This window comes from Varroa destructor, unplaced genomic scaffold, assembly GCF_002443255.2.
Source record: "Varroa destructor unplaced genomic scaffold, Vdes_3.0 BEIS01000001.1, whole genome shotgun sequence".
Lineage (NCBI taxonomy): Eukaryota > Metazoa > Arthropoda > Arachnida > Mesostigmata > Varroidae > Varroa > Varroa destructor.
Window position 1 is genome coordinate 63,591,785 of NW_019211454.1, and position 21,343 is coordinate 63,613,127.

Consider the following 21,343-nt stretch of genomic DNA (forward strand, 5'->3'; position numbering starts at 1 on the left):
AGTCTTCAACAGCACCGGGAAGCAAAGCAATGGCAGTATTATCGGGCAGCATGCAATTTACCTCTCCTTTTCTTTTTTCCTTTTTTCTCTCGTTTTTCTCCCGTCGTACTGTCCTTTTCGTTATTATACCGCTAAGTAGTCCTGTTTAAGGCTTCGTGTGTCGCGCCTTTGACCGCTGCCTGTTTTCGCCGCGTTTCCCCTTTCCCTGCTTCCCTTCGAGTCCAGCTCTGCTCCTGCCGCCGTCATAATACCCGATCGTGCAGCACCACTGATCTTTGCGTTGAGTGTCATCGATTCGACAACGAAAGAACGGCAGAAACATACACTTGACGACGACAACAACAACGATATACTCTTTGAGTAGCGGCAGATAAACAGAGCGTGGGTTTGGATCGGAGCGGGACAAGGCAGACGGTAGTGAGCACAGTACCGTCCGCTCGTCGATAGTAAAGTAGCGGCGCGAGAGCTCAGGCCGCTGCTGCCGAAAGCTCCTCTGCTCTGCTGTGTTATATTCGCCTTTTGTGGTGTTGAGCTCGGCTGTGCTCGTGACTATTGGGGTGAGTGGAACAAGTCGCTGTTTGTCCTGATCAGAGGTTATAGACTATAGAGCGCCAAAGCAGGCTGGCAGACGACCAGACGGCTAGTCGAGCGGGCAGGCAGACAGGCTCGAAGAGTGAGAGAAAAGGCTCTCCCGTAACGGCTTCCGCACTACTGCCAGTCTGCTCTCTGCTGTTAGTTGGATTGCTGGACCGTTGCTTGTTGTCGAGATCGCAGCGTTCGCTCCACTCCCGTCGCTTCTGCTACTGCTGCTTTTCCCACTCGTCATACTAGTGTTAGTAATAATTGTGCTGGTGTCTGCTCTCACTCGGTGCTTCCCAAGCCTTCGATGAACCGCGGGGCAGCGGTGCCTGCAACACCACTACCGAAGCGCCAGTTTACGAACAGACCGATAGCAAAGCGAAAGCGGACCACGACATAGCACCGCGTTGATATCGTCGAGCTGAGCTGAGCCGAGTTGACGATTACCCCACCCCTCCCTCCCTACCCCGCCCCAGAGAGAAAATCGTCGTCCTCTACCGTCCGTCACCTGCTGCTGGTTCCGTTGTTGTTCGGATAAAAACGTCCATCCGAGGCTCTGCCTAAAGGAAGAAAACAAATCAAAATCCGTACCAAACTCTTACAGATATCTTATTGGTGCTCTGCGACTGTTGGAAACTCGAATCGCAACGATTCAAGCGGCCTTTGCGCCGGGTCAGCGAAAGATGATGGCGTTAGCGCTGAGGCGTCGCCGACGACGCGTCAAGTGACCACAGTGGACACCAAATGTCTTTCTCGAGGAGGTAGGAAACAGCTAATAACGGTTTCATTTGGCAGTAAGAGTGGCACTAATAACTGGCAGCGTTACTTCGTTAGCAAACTCGTGTCGCCGTTACGAAGTAACTTTTTGCGTATATCTGTTCACGTATGATGTTTGCCGAGAGCTATAGTGTTGATGTACATCTGCTAAACATCTCTCTGGGCAGTAGTGTTCCGTGATGCGGTACTCATGGCGCTAGGTGCGTGATGGTAATGTTAGCAGTTCTTCAGATGCGTGCACCCTGTACGGGGTTATGAGAAAGCGTGCGGTTTTTGCCCGTTTGCTCTTATAGCTATGCATTTATTGGTATGTATTCTGTGCTCGCTATATACTTACTGTGGGTCGTGAACTAACCGCGTCTTCGGGAAATACCACAACACTACGTGAGCGTGAGCTCGTCGTAGGAAAGTGGCCGCAAGGTAGAGCCATTCGTAGGAGAGACGACGGGGAACAGTACCGGCCGACGGTAGACGAACAAAAAAAAGATCGATGCGTGCGTCTGTTTGTGTGTGAATTGTGTTCAAAGTTTATTATCCGTCTGATGTTCCCTTCTGTATTGCAGCCGCTAATCAACGAGGCAGATCCTTATTCTCTGTTTGCGGCTGCGTAGCGTAAGACAATTTTTCAACGAGATCTTCCTTAAGGTACATATTGTTTACGTGCACATATGTTCTACTGTCTTACTTATCGTATATTGATTATTGCGCCTCAGAAGCTAACTTGTCGTTGCTGATGGTAGTGATAACGGCGGCTGGGTAGCTGGTGTCTTCGTTCTCCCTATCGTCGACATCGATTGCTTTGTGTGCTGATTTCATTCATTCTAAGAAGAAAGATGTCGCCTGCTATGGGCTTCACCGCTCCGTTGATACCGCTACTAGTCTAATTCTGCCCAGCTTCTACTTACGGCCTTGGATGTTTGGAGGTTTGGTTGATTCCGCTCGTCGCAAAGTAAAAGCGGTAGGTGTGTCTACAGTACATACAGAAAGAGCAAAAAGATCGAGAGTGGGCGAGAAAGAAAATAAGAAAAAGAGGGAGAGAGAGAGAGAGAGAGAGAGAGAGAGAGAAACAAAAACTATAAACAGAGAATGTATATACATATATCTATTGTATAGGGAAATGAAATGTAGACGTTTGCCCATGTACGGGCGCAAAGACAGTACAAGCGCACACGCGCTTCGAGTCCCGCCGTCTCATATCTGTTATCGTTGCCAGATATCATTGTACTTGTAGTGCTGCTGCAACATCCGCAACAGTAGCCATTGCTGCAGCTCTGAGTGCTATTGTCACTAAAGTGAGTCGTACTCTGCGTCACCAGCTTATAGTAAGACCATCATGGAGTAGTCGGAAAAGGCACGAAAGATAATAGTGAGCGTAGGCCAAGCAAGCGATTAGGTCTGTTAGCGCTAGGGGGAGTGCGTATATTGGGGAAGTTAGGTTGGCACGACGCTCCTGGACAGAAACACCATCCGCAGCAGCAGCAGTAGCTGAAACAATCGTAACAGAATAAGCAGAACACGCGAAGGACGTCGGACCTCTTTCCGTGAGCCTGCACTGTGTAATCTATGTATACACTTGTTGATGGTATTTTAGCGGGACTGACGAAACAAGACGACCTAGCATTGAAATCTTTGGAGCACCTTTAGAACTTATCCGAGTGAACCCGCTAAGAAAGGGGATTTTAGTCAGGTAAAAAGAAGACGCATGAATGCGTCCAGAGAAGTTCAGTCGATTGAACTAGCAAAGCCTATTTTCTAGATGAAAATGCGGTTTGAGAAAATTGTCCCTTCGTCGTTGTCAGTTGGTGTTCTTGTAACAGTCGTAGAAAGACACAAACAATAGCATTTATGGAACTACCGATTCTAATATGAAGCTGCCATGGTCGTTTACCAATCACAACGGAAGATGATACTAGGGGGCGATACGTAGAGGACATTAAAGAAGTCTCTGTTAACGTAACAGTAACTGAGCACAACCTTAAAGATTTTGATATAAACGTGTGTGTAAATACATAAGTGCGTGTTGTTGATGATTTGTAACTTTCTACGTAGTCGCGAAACTATGCGAGTATATGCTTGCGAATGCGTATCATGTGCTATATAAACTCCATAGACATGTAGCTTTTCTAAAAAAGTCTAAAAACGCAGGCACAGGTTTATCTACTTGCTCTGATCGGTAGTAAATAGACCTACTAAGGCCTTGCCAAACGAGGAAATTTCAATTATTTGCAGCTGATCATTGTTTTATGTACATTATTATTTTATTTTCTATACTTTGACTTTTATTTCAATTAACTGTAAGTTCTCCCTAACTGGACAGGTACTCTAATTGACATAACTCTTCAAACGCATTAAGCTGTGTAGGATAAATTTGTAGATCGGTATATCTAGACTCATCCGCTAACTAAATGATATTCCTGATACGCTTTATGTATAATATACTATTTGTTAAATCGGCCGAACAACCTGTCCGTATTGTAGATGTTACTGCTAATTTAGTAGTCGGTTTTTTTGTGTAGAACCCTTTTCAACTTCAAAAAAAAGTTCTTCTTATCTCGTAGTAACGGCAACGGAATAGCTTATAGGAAATGCTTCTACGATAATAAAACGATACAACCCCTTGTTCGGTGAGAGACATCTTGGTGAGGGTTAAACGAGAATTGCTCATCGACGTTCACACTAATAAGTTCTCTGCACAAGTCATTATATCTTCTCAACTTCCTCAGGATGCTGCTGCATCACTCGTTATAATACAAAAACAAAAATCTGTATGGAATATACGAAAAGCATTTCGTCAATCCCATAAGTGTTTATAATTATAAAATTTATACATATATTTCTCGTGTTATAAACTATACTGAGTTTCGGCCACGTATCGAATCCGAGACTTTATGGTTTTTGCCTTTATCGAAGCGGCTATTGACAGCATATTACGAATGATTACCAAAAAAGATACATGGAATGGGGTTGTATAAACACCACATTTTCTTATCGACTGAATATGGATAGAGGGCTGACGTTACTTCTGAAAAGAAGTACATATCATCTACTTTAAAATATCCCTCAAATGTCTGTTCCCAGTCGTACAGCCCATTAAGGAATGACGTAACACGTAAGGACCGTCAGGCCCAGTTAAGAGAGCTACGTATTGGATAAGAATGGCAACTGATCGTTCCGAGCGGACTGTTCTACGAAAGGGTACAAATATAGCAATTGCCGCTTACCTGCGTATAGTTGGAGTAAGCTGTTGTCCTAGAAGGTGTATATACCTATGTACATGTCAGCCGTTTACAGGCTCTATGAGGTAATTATTTATTTGACATAGTACGTAAAATCAGACGACGAAAAAATATACTAGCAGTCCCCAAAAATATGCAAATGATAGCTGCTCAATGTCCTTTTTTTTCCCCTTTTTTTTTTTAATAATTTTTAGGTGACCTTTGTTAAAAGTGGCCTAAAAACTGAACCTACGATAAACGACGTGAGTCTAGTAGAACCTATTACAACTATGAATTACTCCTCCAACATATATTTTAGATCTATAGTATTTTTTTGCGCAAAAATATAGAAGTGTCTTCAAGTTGCTATCAAGCTCTAAGTTTTTTGTTTTTACTCTTTTCTAACTCTGACCCTTGTAGTGTGGACACCTAAAGCTGATACGCCGCAAAGTCAATTGTATCCATATTATCATTATTATTCAAATTGTCTCCCAGCATTTATACTGCAAAATGTGAAGAAATTATCCGAAGATGCACCTGGACGTAGAGGCTACAGCCAAATAAGTCTTCATTTGCTCACATTGAAGTGCTGATTAGCTGTTCTTCATGAAGTGATTATGTTTCGCTGTATTGACGTATCTTCATAACGCTGTAAAAATACTTCTCATAGACACTAACAGTCGTGTTACTTCAGCTGCTTGAACCAACTGTAAAGTCTCGGCAAATGTATCACGTATGTGTTATTAATAAGTAAGCATTTTTATGAAAAAATCTTCATGAACGAAAAATGAGTGCGTAAGAATCTACTGTTTGCTAAAATTATAGCAAAGCTTCTAAAACAGTTGAGCGCTCTGAGTCTAATAGTGAAAACCTTTGATTTTGTCTCGCGTGTTTAGTGTTACAACATAATCGACTGAGAATGGAGCCGCCACACCTAAATAGATAGAAAAATAAAACTCAAATTAACGTTAGTACTTACTAATGTGTTTGTTACATTTCAGCTTAGACATTCGTGTCTAGCATGGATAGGGAGATAGAAAAGGACGTCAGCGTCCTATCAGGACTCTTCACGTTCATTATAACAGACCTAAAAGTAAGCTTTTTTGTCCTTCCATGAATAGTGAATCTCTGTTTACATACATCTCTGCTCGTATTGTCAATATATATATGTATATATTGACAATATTATTGTGTGACCGTTGGATTGAATGAGCGAACTGGGTTGGGCTTGTAATCACCGTGCTCACGTGTTAACACGATTTGGTAGGCGACGCACAACGATCTGTTTCACTGACATACCTGAAACTCGCTTGTTTACAGGGAAGCACGCCGATATGGGAAGACTTCCTCATGAAAACGGGGAAACTTCACTCGCAACTCAAGTAAGTGTTACTTGTTTTCAACGTTCGTAGTTAACAAAAACATTTAAGCAATAGTCGCTGCTTTTATATGTACACCTTAGTTAGTTAAAGTACCGTTTCCAACCGAGTTAGCAATTTCTTACAGGGATAGCTCCGTCGTCGTATGAAATGGCTGTTGTTGCAGAAATTAGTTGATAGATTAGACTTTCAGAAATCGTTGGGGTCAAAATCTAACGATTGAATGGCACGTAATACAGTTGGCACTTTGATTATATGGATTAGGCAAATTCCTTAGTATCGGGTTTATCGAAACTTCATGGCAGACTACCTCAAGTAGCCGCGTTACCGCTCAGAGATTATAAATGGCGGGCTTTCTTGCTCAAATGTGACCAGTAAGCAGCATTTGAATTTTCTATTTGCAGCGAATAATAGTGCGCCTATAAAAGTTTCCATTTCGAAAAACGAAGCATATGAATTTATTAAATGTACTTTCTTGCAAACTTTTTGCCATGCATGGAAAGGTCGAATAGGCCACTTCCTGCATAATTGTCCGTGTGAAGAAGGTAAATCATATCTTACTGGAAATTATCCGGCTTTTATATAAGGAGATATAAAGTACTTCTACAGAAAAGTTACAAATATAATATCGCATTGTGCGGTCATTTTTCGTTTTACTATCAGGGTCACAATGAGCTGTTTAGGAACATTTGTCGAAGCAATGCAGCGAATTGCAGATATGGCCACTTCTGCTCAAGGTGCCACCCGGGATGTGGGCAAAGCTCTCACTCGGTTATGCCTAAGACATCGAGCCTTTGAAAACAGGTAGGTGTTCGTCCTAGAAAAGAAGGCCAGCACACGTCCACTAATTAATAGTTTACCTATGTTTTGTTAGCTACCAAGTATTTATTCCTTGAAGCGCAATTGCAAAAACAGTTCTTGCCATGCGTCAGTATTCGATATATGAAGTAATTTTCGCTATTTTTTATAAAATTCATGGTAATGGGCAGTGCCTCCGAGCCACAGAGGGCTATGTCAAAGAATCGTCCTGTAAAGCATTGGGCTCTGTCCTATAGAGATACCTGCCATGCGCAAGACAATGGAAATTCACATATATATATTGTAGAGCGCGTTTGCGGTAGAGCAAAGCGGGTATGGGTAGAATGAGCTTACGATATATTTACATTAGGGTGGAAGTAACGAGAAGAAACATATCGGATAAGGCGATTCCACTGCTGGTACCGTCTCAAACCCGATTTAGTTTAGGACTCAGGAGATTCTTAGAGGGATTCGAGTTCAATAGGGATCTCCTAGAAGTAGCTTGCTTAAACAACCCATTAGTAGAGAAAGCAGATAGGTCTATTTTAGATATTGAATTGACTTCCATTGGTGGCCTCAGCTGTTTAGACTATTCCACTATATGCATTGTCCATAAATTGGCTTAGCAGGACATATACGAGTCACCTGTTTCTCGAGGCGGTCACTATTCTGCTGTCTAACCTATACAAACCAGTTGCTATACTTGTAACCACAACAAACCAAACCTCGTTAATAATCCTTTCTTCTAAATAGACGACGAATGTTATCTGGATTGTAATGGTTCAATTATTGACCCCGAATCTCTGATCTGAAAGAAACTGTTTTATCAACGGAGAGAAATAATACAAACGATCAACAATCGACTATTGGCCTGAACAAAACTGCACTCGTTTGATTCTGAAACTGTTTAATTTTTCGTTTTTTCACTGGGACTGCGTTTGTATATATCATTAGTACAAGGAAACATCAAATGAAAAACAGCCAAATGTGGTTAGATGTAATCACACCATAGAATATAAACACTCGAACCCGACAGAGGGCACCACCACCACCACCAACCCATAATTTATAGTATAAACATAGTAATCATCCTAGCATTCTATTCTAAAGTAATATTCGTCCTGCTAAAATGATAGGAGAGTATGAACATGTTGTTGGTCCGTAGACAAATACTATTTAGGCCATAAGTTGATAGTGCATAAAGAATTTTGCCTTCTGCTACTTGATTCGGTAACAATCAGACTGCAAGAAAGGAAACAAGTAAGCTGATAGAATTATCGTGGGAATATTAGTGGTACCGTAATAGAGTACCTATGCCTTCCATATGCAGTGATTTGGCTGTATTACATTAAGCTCGTTCGGAAGGCCCATAATTTATACACATGTATTAGCTGATTTTATTGACATCACATAACACTGTGTTATTTAGGCTGAAGGCACTGATCGACGCCCTACAGGATGCATTGATCATACCTATGACGGACAAAATCGAGGACTGGAAAAGAATCACCACTCAAATTGATCGTACGCACAGTAAAGGTACAGTATATTTACCATTTTGGACAATAGAAGTCCGAACCAAGCATGAACAGAATCCTCCAGGCTACGTAAATTTTGCTAAGACATTCAAATCTGGTACACCCAGCAAAAAACACCTGAATATTTGGCGTGTGACGCCACTGCTACCACCGAACATCTCCTCTATCCTACTTACCTCCGTAGGTACAATTATATGTCTGTAATAAAGTTTCTCTTTGTGGATAGAAAATTTGTACTCTATAATAAAGCATTTCACATCGTTGATTCGCTCTGCATATTCGGCTTTTGGTACGTTTCAGAGTTTAAACGTGCGCGGTCTGAGCTGAAAAAAAAGAATACGGATACGCTTCGATTGCGCAAAAAAGTGAAGCGGGCCAGCGCTGGGGTTGGCCCAGGCGGAGGTCTCGGGGGGATGGGCGGCGCCGAATTGGCCCAGAAATGCCTCAGTAACGCCCTGCAGGGCATGCACGATGACTACATATTGCTTGAAGAAAACCAACGGCAGGCGGTTAGACGCGCACTCATTGAGCAGCGCCGTCGATATTGTGCCTTTGTTCACTGCATCAAACCAGTCATGGTTAGCATCAGATTAACTTGCCTTCTCCTAATTACCCAGAACGAAGTACTATTATTGTTGTTAACTTCCCTATTTGTGTTAACTACTATATACTAATGCGCTGTGATCGCCCTGATAATCTGCTTCTTCTGCAGCGAATAGCATATAATAGATTTACGGTTTCATACGCTAATTTTTCATGAGTCAACTTCTTGAACTCAATACGTTCAACTTTAGGACGAGGAAGTACGTCTTTTGGAAGAGGTATCACATCTTGAAGAAGTCGTAGAGTCGTTATGCAAATTGACCACTAGTCCGGAACGGTTACCCACCGCCTCTGAGCAGGTCATTGAGGATGCTAAAATGGGACACGCACTTATGAGCGAAAGCATATACGGGTACCATGTGAGTACTTTGGAGATTTTCGCCTCAAATGGATTTGCAAACAGAAAAATAAAGACAGTAACCCACATGTACGACAAAAACCAAACCTGTACTTTGCGACCTTTTGTAAAAAAAAAAACCGAATAAGTTATTAATAGTAGTAATTATTCCAGTTATTGTATAGATAGGATAGTAACATAAGCAGTCTTGATTTTGCTATTGGTTCTTTGCGTAACATTGAAATGATGGCTGAATTTCTTAGATGCAAGTCTATTACTGCAACATGTTGTTTGTCTTAGAGTGATCAAAAATCTATTTCAGGTGATCAGCTTTTCAAAAGTAAAGTTAATAGGATCGGTTTCAATAGACATAGAATGCCTGAATTTGAAGGCAACTGGGTAGGCCCGCGCGGGTGGTTAGCCAACGAAAGGTAGACATCATTGTAACATCTTATTCTTAGATGAGATCGGCTTTCGTCTACGAATGAACGATCAGAGTCTAGACTTAAGAGAAACTTGTACCGAAAAGTAGACTTCACATAGATTAGATGGACAACGCTGAGTGTTCCACGCAGGTGGTGCAATGCCAAAATCTGATTAAGACCGCGCTTCTTAAGATTCTAACGGAGTCATACAACTGGCCAATATTTAGCAATTCCACTAAGAATATAGAAAGTGGAAGTAGTGGGGGCCCTTTTATATAGAAAGAAAAAACTGACGATATGACTGTATTGTAACTATGCCCTAGTCTTTGAATTAACGTACGGACCCGGGGGATTAATGAATAGAATCACGTCGACACGCATTATTCCCTCTCTCTCTCTCTCTCTCTCTCTCTCTCTCTCTCTCTCTCTCTCTGCCTCTCTCTCCCTCACTCTCAGTAAAGCGTAATATTAGACGCGTTTCTTTGAGAAAACATTCCGTTTTTTAAATCAGCTTCTATATTGTGCAAAATTAAATCAATGTCAGTAACTCACTTATGTATTACTAGCATATGTGGAATCTCATCTATTGCGAACCGTTTTACTTACAGAGCTCAAAGAGTCCCCCGAGCTCTCCTGGAAGTTCACTGGGTTCTCGCAAGTCGTCGATGTGTTCGATTTCTTCGGAATCTAATTCAGCAGATATTTACGGGAACACACATCGAGCACGTTCGCTCTCTCAGCCGCCGCCATTACAGGTATGAATAGTAACGAATGTTTCTTGTAGGGAGTAGATTTAAGGTTGACTTATGTAGGCTCGGTCAAAGTGAACCTACTTGATCTTAATCGTAAAAAGTATTTGCAAGGTGAAAAGTTTATTTCTCCAATGAAGTTCCTACCAAAGGGTAGGACTGTTAAAACGTACTGTACTCGTTAATTTAACCATGAAGAGACATACCGAAATACACCAAAAGTTCAAAACTTTGCGATGCATACCGTACCTTTCACGTCAATAACACAAGTTCTTCATTATAGTTTTGTTAGAATCGTTGTTTTAGTTGAAAATTAGAAAAAGTTCGACGGTGACCGGTCTTTAATCCGCTAGACTGATGTTTACATTAATAACGATTGGCTATACAACGAACCCGCTCGCTGCAAAACATTCTATTTTGTAACGTCTGAACTTGTGACGATGGGCAAATTGGATACTTTGGAATAGGTTAGCTCATTGTGTCTGTTGACATACTTATGTTACTATTCGTATTGCAAAAACGCGTTGATCAGGTTGAAATCGGCAGAACGCGTGGTGTTTACCTAAACCTATATTAACGCGACGGCTGTGAGTACATGCGAAATCATCACTGTACTTGACTAGCTCACCAGTGCAAACCCGAAGGGAATCCTATTGCGAAATGCCTATTTTCATAGCACTGTAATGGATATAACACAGAAAAGACTCTATTCGGCAGGTATCTCGCTTGTGCAGCGTATCTAGCCAGGATTCGGGATTCAACTCAACACATGATGGCAACGGATTACGTAAAGCCGGCCACCGAAACCTGGAAAACTTATTCCAACGACAAGGCTCCTCAGACGAGAATTCTCCGGCAGGCGGATTAGCCACAGGCATGATCTTATCTGCTAACAACCCTATATATGATTCTCGGCCTCCTCTAAAACAGCACCAGCAACAGGAATCGTCTCAAGTAGAACATGTACGACATAATAATAATATTCTAATCTCTCCTACCTTAGTATGGTTTCTCCAATTTGTACGTTAAAATCTGTGTTTATCTTTGGAACACAAAGTACTACCCAAAAATAAGCAAGCGGGACAGGTATCATCTGTGAAAATTTGCCTGAAACATAACGAACGAATGAGGCAGGATAGCCTGTACTGGACCTACCTGATTAGGTTTTTGACACGCCTCCATCTGATCGGCAGCACTACGATTACTGAAATGAAGCCCATTGATTTACTATTCGAAGTCAAGACACAGTAGCGAACGACTAAGTAAAAAACATTAAAAAAAAGAAATGTTTGTATTTGATTATTTAAGGCGGGAAACGTTGGATCCCAGGGACCACCCTGTTTGCCTCGACGCAATAATAGTCTCCCGTCGAATTCGCTGTTTGATTCCCGAGACGATCGCTGTAAGGAGGAAAACGTTGCTGATGCTGATGGTGGAAATAGTACTTCCATGGGAATGTCATGCATCGATGCTTGCCGTTCAGAACCGCAATCACCACAGTTGACGCACAGGGCCCTATCTGTCACTGGACAGACGCCTCCTTCATCCGACAATAATTGTAAGCGTAGCAGAAACTTGTTTTCTGTAGACTTCATCGTTCTATACAGTCTGATTATACGTCTGGAGGAGGCTTGCAGCCTTGAAAGGGAATGCTGGATTTTCTTGGTATTGAAACAATTTTCTTATATAAAACCACTAAAAACTCTGCATACACCAAGCGCTTACCAAAAATAAATCGGAGCTGTTTGTAGTTAGAAGCACGTGCTATTAGGGGGTACCTGTTTAATTAGACTATATTAATGCTCTGAATACACTTGAGACAACGTGTTAATCTAGTCAAAATTGTGCTTTTTGTGCGGTGCTGTCTTCGAAAAACAGATTCAAAAGCGGCACTCTTTTTAGCGCGCACTCCGTCGCAGCATATGAGTACCTTACCAGTTCGTGGGAGAGATCGCTCCCGTAAAGTTCCTCCTGCACCGCCGATCCGACGGACGCCGCCCACATCGACGCTCAACGTGGCGTTCCAGCTTCGCCAACTTGAGGAACAAGGCAGGCTCAAACAGACAGCAAACATTAGGTAAGTGAATACCAACAGAGAAGAATCGTCCTATCGTGTTGCGGGCTCTGCGTACATAAGTTTGATGATATCGGTAAAGGGCAACAAAATGTCTTCAGCCGTTTAAGTTTTGGGCAATATATCAACAAATTTTTTTTTAAAATACTCATTTTTCAGAGAAATTTTGCAATAAGTTTCAAGACTGCAAAATGTTTGGACATATGTGATAGCTTGTGCCAAAGCGAACGCCGTATACAATAACATTTATAGATCGATAACTAGAGGGTTATCTAAAACGAGTGAAGTACCACTGGTACGATACAATCACGATCATTTTTTTCTATGTGGAAACCACTCGAAGTTCGTGAGCATCTCCCCTTCGATGACTTCTTGTAAATTATTTCGACAAATTATACCATCAATTGGCCTTTGAAAGCTGATAAAATAGATATTTCCTGATTACTTTCGAATTATGAAAAATTTTTTACACTGGACCGACTGCGTGATTTATCATTCGCTACTGCGTTACATACACAGACGATGCCCTAGTGACCTACGTTGCATGAACTAACACTACAGGCTCATATTTAATTTTCAGGAAAAGAGAGCATAGTTGCTTTGTAAACGTATAAATAAACAACATCGCCGTATCACTTGCCTCAAGAGCGCTTTTTTTTGTTTTTGTTTTTCTTTTTTTTTATATACTTTATCGTTGATCGCCATCTTCTCCTCAACAATATTTTGGTAATTAATGATCATTCACTTGTCACAGTTCCCACAGTGGAACATGCACCATGAGCGGAGGTGATTCGGCCGCAGGTACAGGCAAGAGTGAAGCAGCGAAGTCACCCGATCTCCCACTGCCTTCTCCACCTGCCGAACTTCTATCACCCTCAGAAGAGAACTCTATATACGGCAGGATGATTAAGAGTTGCCACGCGACACTGGAAAGGCCGACCCGACATCAAACATCCGGAACAGCGCAGGCCGTCATCGGCCAGGGAGGAGCTGGCGGATACCACCATTCTCCCGATCAAAGTTCTACTTATCATGACGACCATAATGCCTATTTAGGGGGCATTTGTTCGCAGATCACAGAAAAATTCGGAGGAGCTGATAGCTCGAACAGTCCCAACTCGAATAGCTACAACAATCATAATATATACGGTATGTGTAGCATTTTACGGCTTCGCATCCAACATTTCTCTGCCATGATGCATAGTTGACTTACATCTATTTGTCGGCTATTACGCAACTGTTGAGCTTAATAGCTCTATATTTTTCCGGTGAAGCCATCCACTCTACTCAAGAGAAGGAGAACCCTCTAGTCGAAATTTAGTGAAAAAAGTAATACTTTTGCCTATGATTTTGAGTCCCAAAGCTCTGGTACATAGACATCCATGTAAAACATTTTCATATCCGGGCAAAAATATTCAACGACTAGGCGTAACAGCATTTCCTTTTTTTAGAATCTAAGATATAAGCTTATTTAAATCTTGAAAAAATGATAATCCCATTAGATAAAGTCTTTCATAGCACTGCCGTATTGTGAAGCAGAATAGATTCCGTTAAGAAACGACACTTCGGCTAATCTTTCCAGGTACTTTCGGTAAAGGCAAAAGGAACACATACCGCCGTATCGATAGCCAGGAGTCAGATCAACAGACCAACACTGACGCATCTGCTGGCATTAAAGAAGTGAAGGACTCCGCTGGCCCCACTAGTAGACAGGGTAGTAGCGATAGTGGCACTAAGCTCCAGCTGGCAGGTGCAGCTCAACGCAACAGTAAGATGTATAAATGTGCCTCTTCTGACGATATTCTGGGTGCTCGGGCAGGGCCTTGGGCATCGTCACCAAGCGCCGCGCAGGAGGAAAATCTGTACGAGCCGCTTAATAAAGAACTTAATGGTATGTTCCACATGCACAAAAAGTGTCAATATTCAGCTTAAAAGCACATTGAAAACAAGACTGATAATATTATTTTCGCGGCTCTATGAATATACGGAAGCTTTCTGTGTGACATGCATATACGTCTTTACCCAAGCTATATCTATCTGTCAGTTGTACCACCCAGTATCGGACGCCACTCTACCATACATGCTGACGAGGCCCCTTAGAGAAGCTCATTAAACGATTCGCTTTAACTTACCTCATCTCATATTCAGTTTCACTTACATATTAATATGTAAACCACCCAGAATCGTATACTTGGCTATTTACAAATGACCTCTACGTCAGCAGAATCGATATACGGTGGAAGCAGCTTCGGAGTGAGCATTGCCATATCAACGAATGATACTTACGGATCAACCAGCCATCAGCTTGCCGCATCGGCGAACGGCGCAGGTTCAGGACGACCAGGAGCAGCACCGCCAGCCCCACCGGAACGACGAACACCTCAGCGAAGGGCGCAGTCATTCAGTAACGATCTCTATGGAACCATTGAGGATGATATCCCACATACATCGAGGTCGGTGTGCGTGAAATACATGCATATAGCTTCTTCCACTCTAGAATAGCATCTCTTTTGAATACGAAAACGCCTTAACGTAAATGCTAGCTTTGAAACATGATTTCTACGATTTCGGGTTGGCCTTATATAATTTTTAGTCCGCATTCGACTCTAGTTTCAATCAAAAAAAAAAAAAAAAAAAAAGATTGAATTTAATCATTCTATTCGTTATTTCATCTTTTACGTTCCTTATTGATTTTCTTGTCGCTCCTGTCCAGATCGAAAGTACAGCAGGTCAAAGAGACGTTTGAACACCTGCGACAGGTGTCCGCTAATGAGCCCCTCTATGGCAGAGTTTCTCAGTCGCAGTCCACTTCGTCAAGGTGTTCGTCCCCGTCGAACCGTCAGGGAACATCGCCCTTTCCAAGTAATAAGCTTTCCATGTACCAGGGACCCCAGGAAAGTCTTCCTGGGGCTCAGAATCAGTCGACTTCTCAGCATCACCATTCACAGTTCAGCATCTACGCTACGAAAAATGAAGTTCTCACGTACGCACTACATATTTATTCATTTCTAACTAAAAGTATCAGTAACTTAGTTAAGCAATAGCAGAGCAATAGATTTGTTTTTGTTCGCCGTCCGCTTAATGAGTGGTAGCAAGTTTATCAGACAAACCCTAAAACTAAATTTGTGTTTTTGGTGAAAAGGCACGGGGTTAACAGTGAAGAACAAGCCGCCGGCGAAAGCATTAAAGGCTGTATTTCTCCTTTAAATTTATCCCGTCGCTAAATTAATTTGTGTACATTAACGGTTAGCTTATTCGAACCTGTGAGAAAGGGTTTTGTCTGGTGTTTCGTCATCGTTAAAAGCCAGTTTGTTCTAGCACGTTTAGGTATCTCTACACCTTGAAAAAATCGTTCTTCCCTAAGCAGTGTGGCTTATTTCTATGCGAACGTTGCGCTGTGTTACGTCAACAGGCCTGGAGTGCCGGTGTCGATCCCGAAAGTTCCAACCGATCTCTCGAAGAAACGCTTCATGCAACAGTTGAATGAAAAGTTGGCGCAAGGTACCAGTCAGGCAAATCAACAACAACAGTCACAAGCGCTACAGCCAAACATGTCACAGGGCACTTCCATTTATGGGACGCTTCGCAGCTGTAATACGGCCACGATCGGTAAAGGTACGAGAAAATAACACATTCGAATACCTTAACAGACCCCTATATCGGTGCATCGAGTCACTAAATAGACCAATGAACTGATCCACAATGACTCCTAGGTTTTTATGTGCGTTTCCCCGATCCAGAACAATTGGACATGGGACCGACTGAACCCGTCAACCCGTTTGACCGTATTGAGCATAGAATCGGCCATATCTTGCCAGGTTGAGGCTTCTGGCATTAGTCATTTAACTGGTATTATAGTCTAAGGACAAGCCTCTAGAAAGGCATTTCTTGCCTGATATTATCTCGCTCGGTCAAAGCATATAGTGAATTGTTATTGTCGGCAATTTGCAATAAAGTTTGCACGCAAAATTTAATGATATGTGAATTTCGCTACCTCGTTTTGGGTGTTCGTTCAGGGCGACGTTGTAGTTCGGAAAGTCGCAATAGTCAGAATGGGTTGCAACAGCAACAACAGCGAGTATATGGGTACGTTGGCGGCGCCACGGGAGAAAGCGAGATTTCACCAGCCACTCACCGCGTGCAGGAGTGGCTTAGTGGAAGACCCCCCATCAAGGACATCGGCGAATGTAAACGAAGCGTGCTAGATCAGATCAGGTAAGTCTAGGATGCATTGGGGACTCTGTCAAGCCTATGGTGTCATTAGATATCCTCTGCTGACTTTAAAAGCAGCAGAGAAAAATGAGAAAATAATAGGCATGAATAAAATACGGATGAGGTCGTGACGAAGCTTATGTAGACTCAAACTCTTGTTTACACCCTTCGCGCTGTTCTGCGCAGCAGGCACATTTCGTACGAGATTGAGGCTTCTGGCCACTCCATTGTGCGTGTTGGATCCTGCGCGTCATAGCTCCAATGTTAACAAGTAAATAATATGTCTATTACTAATATTTGTAAAATATTAGAGCTTATAACAATAGATTATTAGAATTGTTCTATCTTGAAAAGAGCCCCTTTACGCATTGGGTTACAGAAATCCCAACTCAACCCTCTACAGATGAACTATAACAACATATAGGCAAACCTCAATAAAAAAGTTACTAAACAACTAGAGATCGGTAGACAGGCGAACCTGCATGGTTATACTGTGTGAACGAAAAGCAATTGCCTTCATCTCACAATTTTTGCTGGCGCGCACCTGTGCACACGACTGGTTTTTCCCCTTTTCCTTACAGATGACATAACACATTTTCAAAAATTCATTCCAAGTAGACAAAAGCTGCATTGCTTTGAGCAAACGGTCGCCAGGCATTGCCTTAAAGATTTAACTGGCAGAAAGTGAGCCAAATGTCTAGGCTTTGTCACTTTATAGTCTATGGCGCTGGCAACATCTCTAATATAATGTAGCTAAGAGTGAGTTGAACGATGATTTCGAACCTACTTTTCATCTTTTTCAGGAAAAGCGGTAAGAGCACTCCTGGAGGCCCGCCCCGTCTATGAGTTGACTTTATCTCAGGAGCGTCGAGGGCAAACTTTGGCATGCATTATCTTCCCTGAGTTAACGAAATCGATTCTCCACAACGAGTTGGGTGATTCACACACAGAAGGGAGGTGTGCTTTCAGCTATGTTTTTCCTTGTTTTCGGAGATGTCGGCCCGCGAGGACTCCGACGTCTACCCCGTACTCAGTGGTCAAGTTCAAGGGCCGTCGCAGGCCCGGTATTATCTGCAATAAAAACTTCTCACCTCGCTGTCGTTTATTCGAAACGATTCGATATCACAGGGTGCAGTCGCGCTATACGTCGCTGCAGCTTCCCTACTGGAAGACATTCATGTGATTTTTAGTTGTAGTATGGCACAATATGAAGTGGTGAGGAACGATGGAGTACTCGAAGGAGTGTAACCGCACAGAACAATAACCGAGACCCACTACCGACAATAACGCTTACGATGCATCCTTAGACCTGTAGAAACAGACGGCGGCAAAATGATTTCGTGATATGTTTGACGTTCATGTACGAGTTGATGAATCCGTGCCAAGAAGTTCTATCCGATTCACAAGTATCTGTTAGGAATCATTTTTGATTGACACGTTCAGACGGCAGGAAATTGATATTGTTTTGTGGGAATTGAGTAAGCATACAGATATATGTGGCTTGGCAGGCGAAAATACCCGCAAGAAAAGATTCAATATCTTCTTGTCTGCTCTAATTGGTAAAGGAGAAGCCTGCTCTCGCCTTGTCGCTTTAACCCGAAAAGTTTTCATAGCCGATCCGGCTTGACAGAGATGGGCCTCGTTTTTAGCTGAAACGAAAAAAAAAACAATCCAGAACGGCCTAGTTACCATTCAGGGTCGAATGGACAAATTAGAATCAGTATGAACTTCTGAGCATGCATATCAGCAAAATGAAAAAATCTTTATTAGTAGTGATTAGTTGTATAAGCCACCTGCGTATTTTGCTATCCCTCTGTGTGTAATTGTGTTTTTGTTTGGATGAGCAGTTTGCTAGCATATCCGACGGGGCCATCTATTTTCAAAATGAAGATACTGCCAGCCATAGCAGAATCTAACGCTGGCGTTGCATCAACTGATACCGGCCAATCATATTTCGTTCTTATCCGCATCCACAACAATGTCGATCAAGAGCAGGACATTGTCAGTTTGCATATTCTACTTCTATTGATCTAATATAATTTGCCCCCGGAATAACAGCGCACGGCCATTTTCTGCTGCTGCTGCTGCTGCTGCTGCCCACGAGCTAGCTGCTGCGATCAGCCTATACGCCGTTATTCGAGCGAATAAAGCGAAGAAGACACCGAGCTCGCCATTTGCCTATTGCGGATCACTATTGCCTTCGGTGAATCAGTCAGTGAATTTTCCGTGTACGTAGTTGCAATAGGAAGGAGACGCGATGGCAGTGTAGTTCGTCCCTACTATTGTAACTCATATATAGCCCTGTGACTCGTGTAGGTTTATTTTAAACCGCCCCTGCATAGACGCCCCCGCTCGAGTGTACGAGCATGAGCCGCATGAACGGTGGATATCTGGGACTCAAGAGCCAGGGGAGCTAATAAACGAATACGTAAGCGTAGACTTACCTGCAGTCTGACAGAATTAAATCGATGGGTTAGTAATCGCGCAAAGAAAGACCAATGTCAAAATACACCACACTAGGTCTATTATTACTGTATCGGTTAGGGCAAGCACACGAGCCCATAACTGTGACTTACGTATGTATTATATATATATATATATATATATATATATATATATATATATATATATATATATATATAAACCATAATGGCCAAAAGCGACTATTTAATAATAACAGTAAGAGTATTATTACTAGTAAACACTTGGAGATAATCTGGAAACAAAATATATAATGGTAAATATATCTATACACAGGCACAGCGTTGACATGATAGATAAGCTTGGATTATACGGCGGAGTAAACACATGCTAATTCGCGGGGTTGGCTAATCTTCTCCATGAAAAATTGTTTGTGACCCGGTCGGGTGTCCTCGAAAAGCTAAACTGAACCTTCGCCAACAATGTGAAAGCACAGAAAAAGTCACGCCAGCTCGAATTGAGGGCTCGCCAAACATCCTTAAGTAGAGTAAAAACGAAAATGGTAGAAGCAATAAAAAGTAGAAAGTCTGACTCAATAGAACTAATATATAATTTCAAAATAAACTACGATTATGAGTCATTGTTTTGTTTTTCGAGCGGGCGAGCTGTTAGCGAAGCTCAGCTCCGCCAGCTTCGATTCCGATGGGTTTATCCCACTCGCTTTTGAGTTATTACATCTACTATATGATTAAATTTTTCTGTTTTTCCTCGTTTGTTTATGTCCCTGCTGCGGAACAAGACGTCACGTATAAACTACCGTGTGTAATTTCTATGTGCAATTAGTAACTAATAACAAACAAAGTATCAAATGGACAAATCATGTTGCAATCGATTAAACAAAATTGCGCTCGTGGTAAATTATCTGTGTAGTTCGTTGGCGATGAACGACGACGCTCGTGAATACTGTATAGCGATCGGTGTGAAAAATTCAACAGTAAATATAGTATGGATGGATGGTCAAGGGATATGGGACTACGTCGATATAAAGGGTCACTAAAAAGAAGCCTATGTACGTAACCCATATTCGACAAGTTGTTACAACCTTATGATTGGACACAAGTGGACGTAGACGAAAAGCTGCCATGCATTCGGCAAGCGTAGCTAGTGTAGAAGACCGTAACAATTGTCATAATGTCACGAGCTGTTAGCGAGGGCTTTGCATGTGGCATCCTCCGACTTCTAGGCCCCCTGAGTCAAGCTTTTCCTGACTTAGCCCAGTGAGTTATGGCAGACGAATCGATGATGTCCTAATACCTGGTAATGATCATCTCTATATAACCACTATTCATTGATAATGTGAAGAATTCCTGTGTGCGTGTACGTGTATGCCGTCATCTTTGTGTGTTTGTCCTTCAAACCAATTTACAAATGTCGATTTTGCATTAAATAAGTCATATTGCGGCGTCGTTTGGCGTAAGAAGAACTAATTTCTACTGCAATACAACAACAACAACAACAACAACAACATAACTAAAGTAACCAAGCTAGAAACAAAGAGATTATACTAATAAAATATTTTTACTCACAAGAGCATTTGTGTATTTCATGGCCTTCGTATGGGGCAGTCATCAACAGGTCAACTACGGGTAGATTGAATTGTAACAGGAGAGTAAGCCAAAACTTCACACAGGCTGTTATTATTATCATATGAATAAGAAAAGCTAGGAAGTGGTCGCCGCTTCACCTTGGACTCGTGTGCCACCGCGCACCAAAAATAAAGCACGAGTAAGGACAATCGGGTTTTAATTATAGCAACAGAAATATGTGCTTGAGTTATTTGTTCTCAATAACGGTCTTTGTAGTCGACCTACGAGTGGTAACTATAAAATGAGATCTTCTTTATTTCACTCGACTGTGTTCACTAGTCATTGTAGGTTCAGCAGCCGCTATGGTCAGGCTCCTCAAAACAGAGTGTTTTACTCGGCCTTTTTTCATTATTCTCCGAGTACGTACACACATACTGGCTTTAGGAACAATGTCCTCTTTTTGCCTCAATGTCCCTGTCGTCAGACAGGCGTCGACACGAACGATTTTTTTTAATCTCCCTTATATGCTTGAAGTGTGTCAAGGGTGAGAAGCAGAAACGTGGAGATCCCATATGAACTAAGGATGATATTAGCACGTAGAATAATTTATGTCGGTAACCTGTCTATTTAGTTTGATTTATTAGTTAAGT

General features: G+C 42.1%; 1 protein-coding gene across 9 annotated transcripts; it reads left to right on the plus strand.

Moving 5' to 3' along the window:
- The first annotated feature begins 273 nt into the window (after positions 1 to 273).
- On the plus strand, positions 274 to 20,697 carry mim (missing-in-metastasis). Of its 9 annotated transcripts, none has more exons than XM_086976944.1 (20): positions 274 to 2,314; positions 4,787 to 4,834; positions 5,573 to 5,664; positions 5,892 to 5,953; positions 6,614 to 6,754; positions 8,178 to 8,287; positions 8,587 to 8,864; positions 9,081 to 9,248; positions 10,260 to 10,406; positions 11,118 to 11,363; positions 11,709 to 11,958; positions 12,279 to 12,477; positions 13,229 to 13,623; positions 14,057 to 14,365; positions 14,699 to 14,927; positions 15,188 to 15,457; positions 15,887 to 16,089; positions 16,491 to 16,689; positions 16,873 to 16,957; positions 17,490 to 20,697. In XM_086976944.1, the coding sequence occupies exons 3-19, from the start codon at positions 5,593 to 5,595 to the stop codon at positions 16,940 to 16,942; spliced, it is 3,348 nt and encodes a 1,115-aa protein (XP_086833070.1). In that variant the 5' UTR covers positions 274 to 2,314; positions 4,787 to 4,834; positions 5,573 to 5,592; the 3' UTR covers positions 16,943 to 16,957; positions 17,490 to 20,697. The 9 variants fall into 9 exon arrangements, with proteins under 9 accessions (XP_086833070.1, XP_086833065.1, XP_086833066.1 ...); XM_086976939.1 differs by lacking the exon at positions 4,787 to 4,834 and having other exon boundaries at positions 274 to 2,001; positions 2,097 to 2,314; positions 5,578 to 5,664; XM_086976940.1 differs by lacking the exon at positions 4,787 to 4,834 and having other exon boundaries at positions 274 to 1,340; positions 1,920 to 2,314; positions 5,578 to 5,664.
- Positions 20,698 to 21,343: the final 646 nt, after the last annotated feature.

Coding starts and splice junctions, on each gene's coding strand:
- mim (XM_086976938.1), top strand. CDS start 2,270: ATGTTTGGAGGTTTGGTTGATTCCGCTCGTCGCAAAGTAAAAGCG. Junction 11,364..11,708: donor AATCGTCTCAAGTAGAACAT/GTACGACATAAT, acceptor TGATTATTTAAG/GCGGGAAACGTTGGATCCCA. Junction 13,624..14,056: donor CAACAATCATAATATATACG/GTATGTGTAGCA, acceptor TAATCTTTCCAG/GTACTTTCGGTAAAGGCAAA.